General features: G+C 38.5%; 1 protein-coding gene across 1 annotated transcript in view; it reads left to right on the top strand.

Moving 5' to 3' along the window:
* Positions 1–2,352: 2,352 nt before the first annotated feature.
* Positions 2,353–9,894, top strand: part of LOC127226979 (disco-interacting protein 2 homolog C-like) — a gene marked incomplete at both ends in the record, with an annotated part of 134,876 nt that continues 127,334 nt past the window's right edge. Inside the window, 2 exon segments of the mRNA XM_051191183.1 lie at positions 2,353–2,423; positions 3,846–3,981. Coding sequence (XP_051047140.1) covers positions 2,353–2,423; positions 3,846–3,981 — 207 coding nt within the window.

The following is a 9,894-nucleotide window of genomic DNA, read 5'->3' as shown; positions in this document are numbered from 1 at the left end:
GCTGAAGTTTGGGTATAATTAACCTGTGAAATGACTTGGTTTACCTGGACTAGAATTTGATAGTAGAGTTATCAAAGCAACTACTCAATCTGGACATGGGCAGTAGGTGGAAAAGGCAAAGATAGCATCTTGCCTGAGGCCCAGATGAGGTACTCTTTACTGGGGCTTTCTACATACAGTTCTTACTAATTTTCATTTTCTTATGAGCCTACCTCTTTCTCTTTAATTTAGCTGGCAGTGGTTTGAGGTTTTGTCTCAGGCAGAGACAAGATGGATTATGTAGCATTATGATTAACATGAAAACTAGCTTCTTCAGTTTTAATGTTTAAAGAAGGATTACTGTTAGTAAAAGCTGTTGCTTGTTAGTCAAGGTTACTATATCCCATGTGGAGACAGGTAGTAAAGCAACTGCTTCTGGGGTGCTATTGATCTGTTTTTTGGGGGATTTCTCAAGAAGCTGTGCATATGGGATGGGAGGTTGTTTGTGTTTTGCTTTCTAGGATAGGATGCTCTGCCTTTCCTGTGAGTAGGAATGGGATGTTTAGGTTAGCCAGAATGGGTGCCAGTACTCTACCCCATTCCTTTTTATTATCAGGAATGTTGAAGTGGGAGTAAATCAGGTCTCCTGTGATTACTGGTCCTAGACCCTTGCTTTAAATGTCACAGAGCAAGGCACTAGAGATTTTATCTTGTTTACAAACTATTATTTCTTCAAAGCCAGACAATTCTCTTCATCTTTTAGTGCTATAGGTACAGACAACTATAGAGAGAGGGCAAAAGAAAGTTTCACAGCCAGTCTGTAATACATTACTCCATTCCCCTTATTTTCCCTAGCCAATCATGAGAATATTCTGGACTGTGCTAATATGTCTATAGTGACTATGGTGATGAAGAAGTGAGATTTGCAGAGGAGAGTTATAAGAATAATGCCCCAATCTCAGTGATATACAGCTGATGGTTGAGATTGCAAAGTATAGCCAAACATAATGCAAAATAATGTTTATGCAACATTTATACAGCCCCCCTTCATTCATAATGGTATAATCATAACATTTAGCATAAAACCACTTAGTAGTTGATAAGGGAAAATATTCATTTTCTCTTTTATGGCTCACATTTAAATGTTGGCCATACATTAATTTTTCACCTAAGCAAATTTGTGTAGAACAGCTTTGACTAATAAAATCAGCCCTCAGATCTGTAGGGTTACATGGCCATAGTAAACACATATCATTAGGCTAATTTACCATCTTGACCATGCATAATAATAATAATTATTCTTTGGTTTGCTTTGTTTTCATAGAAGCTCAAATCTTTTTCTCTTTGAAGAGGTAGGTCAGAATGCAAGGAATAAAAATCTGAAACATCCTCAAAAAATTAAAGGGCAAAGTAAATTTTATAACACCCTCAAATTCAAGGACAAAGCCTGTGGTGTATCTGCATGAGTGTGTATTTGCCTGCACACTTGCGCTGGAGTGCTAGTGCTCTTGTGCACATGTCTACATGTGTATTTTTTTCTTTTTTGAAAATGAAGGGCAAACTTAGCATTACGTTTTGGAGCTTACAGTTAGGAAAGACTATTACATATTAATTAATGTTATTTTGCCTGTATCCTTAGTGACCTAACCCTTAGGGAAAGATCTGACCTCCTTTGACCTATGTATGAATATTTGTCTTTATCATTTTAATTCTTATTTGAACAATGGGTGTCTTTTAAATCTCCTATGGGTCCCATGTTCATTTCCTTGGTTTTTATCTAATGCTTTCTTTGGTCTTAGTCTTTCTTTATTTTTTTGTTAATTTAATTTTGGTTATTTCTTTGTTGTTGTTTTCAAAGATAACTTAGCAGTGTAAAGTCCTTGTGACTGACATGCTTGATTAGGGGAAGGAAAAAAAAAAAAAAAAAAAAAAAAGGAAAAGAAATCTCATTAATGAAATGCAGTGCCTGTTTGTAATGTTTTTGCCAGCTTTCCAACCCAAGACAGTTGTCCAATCCATTGTTGATTAAGTTAATGAGGGCCCCTAAAGATTGAGCAGGCTCCTGTGCCTGCAGATGTGAATAAAATTGCACAGATCTAATTTTGCACCCTCAGTGTGGAAACTCAAGCCAAAAGTTGCCATAGATGAATATGTACTGAGAAAATGAGTTTTTATATAACATGAATGCCTATGATTTTCTTTTGGCGGGGCAGGGGGAAAAAGGGGTGGTAAAGGAAAATGTTAAAGTAAATGATACACATTTATAAATACCTAATTGTAAAGCAAACAAAAGTTATATATTTTGTTCATTAAATGACCAACTCTATCCATTGAAACTATCCTGAATGCTTTCTGTTTTTCCTTCTCTTATAGGTGACATTACACAAAAGGGATATGAAAAGAAGAGGTCAAAATTAATTGGAGCCACCTTCCCCAGCCTCCAAGTATGTAAAACTTGAATAGTATAAATGGTCTAGGTTTTAAAAGTTAATAGCTACATTTGAAAGAGGCTTTTCCTTCACTCTGGAATCTGCCTGAAGAGTGCACACTTGACACCTGAGTTCTCTACAAAAGGCTTCTTTGTATAATTACTCATAGTTTTTGTGAATTTTGAAGGCATATGTAATTTTTCTATAAACATACCTAATACAGTTTAATAGATATTTTATGTATAGTTGGAGATCAACAATACATTGGTGTCTTTAAAACACTGTAATTATAAAAATAGGAGCACTTGAGTTTAAACATGATTTTTGACTTTGCTATTGATTATGGTTTAAATTAATACAAGATTTTGAGACTATTAGAAAATGTTGTGGTAGCCTGACTCAGAGGATATTATTGTAAAGGTTTGGTGTTTTAGAGATGGTGGTAAACTATGCATTATTTATACTTGCAAAGTACAAGGTATACTTCCCTGTCACTATTGTTTCATGTGTGGCTCGGGAGAATTTCTGTACTTGAGCAAGATTGTAGATGTAAGAAAAAGAAAATGGAGCTACATTGGCATGGATTCCGTGTGTCAGATCATATCACTTAGAGGGTAACCTTGAGTGTTTGCCAGGCTTTAGAAATTGGTCAAAGTGAATGCAAACAATAGCCCTCCTTGAGGTAAAAAGTTCATAATGCACCTGTTAAAGGTAAAAACTGAAACTGCAGTTTCTGTGGGTGAAACAAAACCTACAAGGCTGAAAGTGCATGTTCACAAAACTCCAGAACGTGTTACCCCAATGTTATAGAGTTGCAAAAAATAGCTCTGTGGCTTCTGAACTTGATATCAGGAGTCTGCTGTGCTTGTAGTTCTGCTTGCTATGTCTTTTCATGTGATTTTTAAGGATATTGGTGTAAAAGTGGGCCCGTGTGTGTTAGCTGAGGGACTGATTTCTCATGGCTGAAGAAAGGAAGAAGCATGGTTTCATTTGGAAGAAACAAAGTAAATAGGCTGGTAATGGATTTAAGGACACGTGTTGGGAAAAGAGTTCTCTACTTTAGTCTACCCCTGTGTGATTGTCAGAAAGGCCTGGTCACTTGTTGATGTCTCTGTGTGTCTTCCCTGTCCTTGAGGAAGACTACTTGGTTAATTTGATGAGCTGTTGGATATTCATTTGCCATACCAAACAAAAGTGAAAATGAGCAGTTACTGGCTTACCTGAGGTGTTCTGTAGTCTTCACTGGACCGGGTCTGGCTGGGGGCAGAGGGTTTCTGCACCTACTGGAACCTTTGTTGGTCTTTGTGCTGTTTCTGCATAGGGTCGGCAGTTCTGCTCAGCGCTAGAACAAATTTAAAAAAAACTAAAGTCTGAATTAATTAGTTTTTTTTTTCAACTTGTTACAGCAGCGAATGGAGCTGCCGTGGTTCGGTGTAGACTGCAGCCCGGGAAGGCGTGCCGAGGGAGACCGTTCCGCTCCACCCACATCGGGGTGTGCGACATCCGAGAAGCAGCAGCCAGGAGAGGGCGGCCAGTGCAGCAGGGAATCGGCCTCTGTTTTACTTTCGTTTCGGTGAGCTCCTTTATCCCCAGAGAGAGACCAGCCAATGGGCAAAGAACAGTTTTGGAAGTCATTCCTGAAGTATAGGGCTGGCACTAAAGGCCCTAAAGGTTCAGTCCCCAAGAGAATACCTACCATGCACCTTGAGCTCAGTGCATGGGTGATGACTGTCCCAGAATCAGGGTCCTGGTCAACTGACTCTTCAGTACCAAGATCTTAAGAAAGAAGGATGCATGCCCAGTGGTGTTTTTCCCCGCTAAAGTTGTTGCACTGTTTTGTCTTAGAGACACATAGCTAGGAAGAGGATAAGTAATTGAATCTTGAGCCCTGAGATGTGCTAAAGAGAAAGATTTTGAGACCTACATGCTCTTACTCCTATCATTAAGGATCAAAGTGTTTGATTTCTTAAATAGAAAGACAAGTAATCTTAGAGTACATGTTTTCAAAGTCAGGGCCCTTCTAAAAGGTTTGGACCATTTATTTTGGAACTTAGGAAATTCAAGAAGCAGAATGTGACTTTATGTACTCTTTCGTATAATAAGAACATTTAAAATAGGAACATATGTATTTGCAAACTGGATTTGTAGGTATATGGTCTGGGTCATACATCTGGTAGAATACATTGCTTATGTGCTAATAATAGGCTGGGCTTATAGTTCAGTAGTAGAACACCTGCTGAATATGGGAGGGGGAGGTCCTGAGTTTGATCTCTAATACAACAAACAAATCACATAAAAATATTGAAGTGAACTTCAATATTTAGAAATGGACATCTCAACAGTCTTCCATCTCTGCCTATATTTGTCCTCCCAGTGACCTTATTGACAGTTACTGTAATCTTGTTGAAATGGACAGAGGTTTGCAGAGTAGGTGACCAGGTTGGATGCTAACTGTAGATTCCATTTAAGAATTTCTTGCCTAGCAATGGTGGCACATACCTTTAATCCCAGTATTCCAGAGGCAGAAGCAGGCAGATCTCAGTGAGTTCGAGGCCAGCCTGGTCTACAGAGCAAGTTCCAGGACAGCCTCCAAAGCAATATAGAGAAACCCTGTCTTGGGGGGGGGGGGGGGTTTCTGATGTGAGTGTAATAAAAATTGAATGTAAAAATGTGGATATTTTGAGTTGTGAGAACCATCCAGCCCCCCTCCTATGATATGGGAGAGGGTATCATTTTAGGATGGAGGACTTGGTTCCTTTGGTAGTTACTGTTCTATTGCAGTGAAGCAACACCACAGCTAAGGCAACACTTTTGAAACTAAGCATTTAATTGTGGGCTTGCTTTTAGTTTTAGAGGCATAGTGCTGAACCATACCTTAAAGCTTTAGTTACATCCTGGTCTGCAGGCAGAGAGGCAAATGTGGGGGTGGTGGTGGTGGTGGTAGAGAAGATCCTGGAATGGGACTTTGAAACCTCAAAGCTCACTCCCAGTGACACACCTCCTCCCACTAGGTCACACCTCCTAATCCTTCCCAAACCGTCCATGTTCTAGGTTATGCCTCTAGTGACTAAGCATTTAAATATATGAGTTTATGGAGACCATTCTCATTCTAACTACCCCTATTTCCTAGCAAAAGCATTTTATAGATATCTGCTTCTGAAAAGTTGCCATTGCATGAATACTCATTATCCTCAGGACTTAGGAAGATAGTGAGGAAAGCAGGTGTTTCTGAAGCTGGGAGATCTTTCTTGAACAGCCCATCTGGAAAGTTGTTTGTCATAAATATGATCTGTATGGAGCTTATAGTTGAATGTGCCTGTTAAATTTACCAATATAAGTTAAGATCCCTAGAAAGTATTCCAAAAATATTTCTGAGGTGTTTGGTACATATTTTTATGAATAGAGTGCCATAAGATGAAGTTAGGATACTGGAGACAGAGTTGCCAGGCTGAGGTTCTTTCCCTAGTGAGAATGCTCAAGACATAGTTTCTTTTCCAGGATTTTTACTTCTTCTCAGGGCATCAACACTCTGAGAGGAATGGAAGTGATGCACCTGCTTGGGAAGATGTCTTCTCTGGTTGGAGCACAAGGCTGAGTGAGCACCTCCATTTAGATAGGGAACAATGTTCTGGGAGTTATGAAGCCAGATGAGAATTAAATAGGAGAAATAATAGGAGAAAATAGGGAGAAAAATTATTTTCTAAGAGATGGTACTACTTAAGGGAATTGTTTGACACTTTCTCTTATACTTTTTAGTAAGAAAGTGTGGGTTTCAAATGAGCCTTTGTTGTCTTTTAAACCAGATCAAATTGACAAAATTAGAAAATAAGGCCAGCCACCTAGTACTGTTCTCAGAGGAGTTTTTATACACATTATAGACTGTATAGAGAGTCTTTGCTACTTTTAGAAGACTTACTTGTAACAAAAAGTAGCAAAATTTCAATGTTATTATAAATAGCAAACTATCCCTAACCCAAATACCCACCTCCTTTCTTATAATATTTATATTGGGTAGGTGTTATGTTTGCCTATTCTGTTTTCTTTAATGTTCAGCTGAAATTTACTTTTTTGAAGGATTTTTCACGTGGTCCTTCTAATTAGGACAAGCCTAGGTCCTAGTCTTATGATCTATTTGTGTAATATTTCCAGGCAGTTGTAGTTTGGTATTGTATTACCCCACAATAGTAAGATATGAATTGACTGAGGATCTCTCATTACCTGCCCACAGTAAGTACAATGCACTTGTAGGTAAGTTTACTTAGTTCAAGAATTTGCACATAGCAGGAAGAGTTAGAACAAGGCAGTGGCTGGTTTCTCCTGGGCCCTGAGTTCTTTTCTCCCCCCTCCTGTGCCCACTAAACTCCTATCGTGCCAGTGAGGCTCAGCAAGACCACTGTTGCCTTGCCAGTAGAGCTATAAGAGAGCACTCCTAACAAACACTGTAGCCAAAGTTTATACAAAAATCATTCACTGCTCAGATATGCATAGTGCTTTTGCAGAAGCCGTGGTAACAATTCTATTTTTTTTTTTCTAATTTGGATGAATCTAAGTGTCATTTGGCCATATTAGTGCTAATCAGTAACAGAAATGGCACCCAAATGAAACAAACAAATAATGCAGGATAGCAGTTTAAGGCAAATGTCAAATTTTCACAAGCTTCAGATGATTCAACTCTTGCTAGCTCATAAATTCCCCTATCAACATACTGTAATAGAAACATGATTACAAAACAAATGTATGATATTACACAGTAGCTCTGTGTTAGTAAAATATGAGAAGGAAGTAACAGTGAAAGTAATGTGAGAATTTGGTTTGCATGGTAGGGTAGGTACTAAGGTGCTCAGAATGAAGTTTCAATTTTCTGTTTTGTGTTGTGCTCATCTGTGTTAGTGTAAAGCAAACATAGAAAATGCATTTACCTAATCACAAGTACTTTTTACTTCCCTGAGTAATTCCATAATTAAAGTTACTGTAAAAATAGGGCTTGCTGTGTGATCCAGGGAATATAATGAGGTGCTAGAAGACAGTGGGACTCAATTCAGTTTTGGACAGTCTGGAAATTAGAAAAATTCTCCAGCAATTTCAGAGTATCTCAGATAGGCTCACATGCCTTATGGCATATGGTAGCTTTGGGTCTCCACCAGGGAGCTTATTTTTCTGTGCCAGGGAAGAAGCTAGAGAGGTGAGTTATACTGGATGTCCTGGGAGCACTTCAGAGTTTTTGTTCACTGAAGCTTTCCATGGTACATTTGAAATCCTAGATACAGAGGCACAATAATCCACTGAAGGTATTCAGTGTTGAAAGTATGCAGACCAGTTTGGATCAAGGTCTTCTTATCTTAGTTCACAAATAATATTTTAAAGTATTTCTCATATATCTGACATTTTATATTATATTTGAAAACAAAGACTTTTTAGTGTAGTTCTTTTATAATATACATTTAGAAATCCACTCCCCTTCCAATAATATCGTGTCTTAAGTAACACAAGGTTTTCTTTTCCTGCCTTGTGGCCTCTAACCTATTGAGTTGCAAGTTAGAAAGACAGACAGGTGGCCTACCTGTTCCTGTCCTTATGGGTAACATGGAGATTATTGTAGTGTCTACTGTCTTTCTGATCACAGTGTTATGAAAGATACTACATTGTTTTCTCATCTTCAATGGTTGGATTGGTTAGGTGTAACAACTATTACAGAAACTTTTGTTGAGGAGTCCTTTAATGGCAATCCATAAGTAATTGATATTCCAGCTTTTTTCTCACATTTGTCATCAGATTTCCAAATCTGTTTTGGACACAAGGCATTTAAAGAGGTGGAATTAGTGAGACAAAGCAGAAGTTGGGAAGAAACACAATTTTTGTTTGACTTGGAAGTCAAACTCTTCCTTCAGCCAGAGAGGAAGGTAGGCAACAGTTGGGGGGTGTCTTCTGTTCCAGATAGATGAGTTTGGTGCTTGCTTTTGTGGTCATCAGGGCCAGAAAGTGAGGTGACCAGAATGCTTTGTGCTTGGGGGAGAGGTATCTGTGAGCAACTGGGAAGGACCCTTAGCACAAACACAAAGCAATTCTGAATGAAGAGAAAGCTTAGATCTAAGAGTGGCACAGTGTTTGATCTCTACTTCTTTGTCTGTATTACCTCATCAACAAAATGGCAGAAATAACAGAATTCATCTCCTGCTTTTAATAGAGCCCTAAACCAATGATTTGAAGTGTTTGTTACCTGTTGTTGGTTTTCTAATACAGATGGAAAGCAAGGCCTAGGAAAGGTTAAGGAACTTGTCGAAGGTCACAGAAACCAAGGCATGTGGGATCTGGGCCTGGAATATCCAGTTCTTGGTCTTTTATTAAAGGATGAAATAAAAGCCTACAAAGCCTGCAGAGTAGCTAAGGAACCATTAAAAAGCAAAGGAATCATGCACATAGGAAAGGAACACATTGCAAGAGAGTAAGAAAGTGTTCAAGAACCTGATTTTGTTTGGGGCCTCCCTTTTATGCTGTCTAAGGAAAGGAAGAGTTTGATTACCTGGGTGGTTTTCTCCTGTTTTGATCTACAAATTTGATTATATAAGTCTTTGCTTACTGTGTATGTCCCTTCTCATGAGAAGGGATCTGCATCTGATGTGAGGGAACAAGCTGACAGACACACAGAATCTCACCATGTAGGCCTAGCTGGCCTGCAATTTACTATGTGTAGATCAAGCTTGTCTTGAACTCACAGAAATCCACCTGTGTCTGCCTCCTGAGTGCTGGGATTAAACTATTACTCTACCATCTTTGATAACATCAGATTTAAATTGTATGCACATCCAATTATGCATAGGCATATAAAATTGTAAATAGGGGGAATCTACCAGAAAGTTAACTTAAAAGACACAGTTTGCCTTACTGTGTAGGTGCACGAAACAGTTCAGGCCAGATCAGACCCCTGCCTTTCCTACCAAATTTATGGAAATTTATTTTTAATAAAACTTGTCCAAGATTGATGTCCAAGTCATTAAAGAGAAATTATTCCATTGTTCAGAGAGGGGTGTACATACTGCTCAATAAAGATGATAGTCTTAAGTTGGTATTTGTATTTTTAGAAGAGGGTGTGTACATAGTACATGCAATTGAGAGATCTAGGTTGCTGAGTGCATTGTTAGAAGAGTGAGTCTGAAGAGTCTAAGCCAGTGGGATCTAAGGCTATTAAATTATTATCTATGTTTCTCTGGGTTCTAGAGCTTATGGGTCCTAGAGCTGACTTGGTGCTTGGCATATGGCTTGTGTGCAATTGCCTCATTATTATTGTAGGAGAAGGGATTTAATATTGACACTTTTTTTTTTAATGAATGAGAATCAATAGTTTGATAATTCTTGACTGTTACATGTTGGGGACCATCACCCTTTATCTTTCATGATGTCTTCTTTCCCATTGCCCACATTAGCCTCTTAACTCTCAATATACTTCCTGTTGTGAGAATGCTGGTCTCTGTATGTTTTTAAAAAACTG

This window comes from Phodopus roborovskii, unplaced genomic scaffold (assembly GCF_943737965.1).
Source record: "Phodopus roborovskii unplaced genomic scaffold, PHOROB, whole genome shotgun sequence".
Lineage (NCBI taxonomy): Eukaryota > Metazoa > Chordata > Mammalia > Rodentia > Cricetidae > Phodopus > Phodopus roborovskii.
This window is presented reverse-complemented; position numbering and strand designations above follow the sequence as displayed.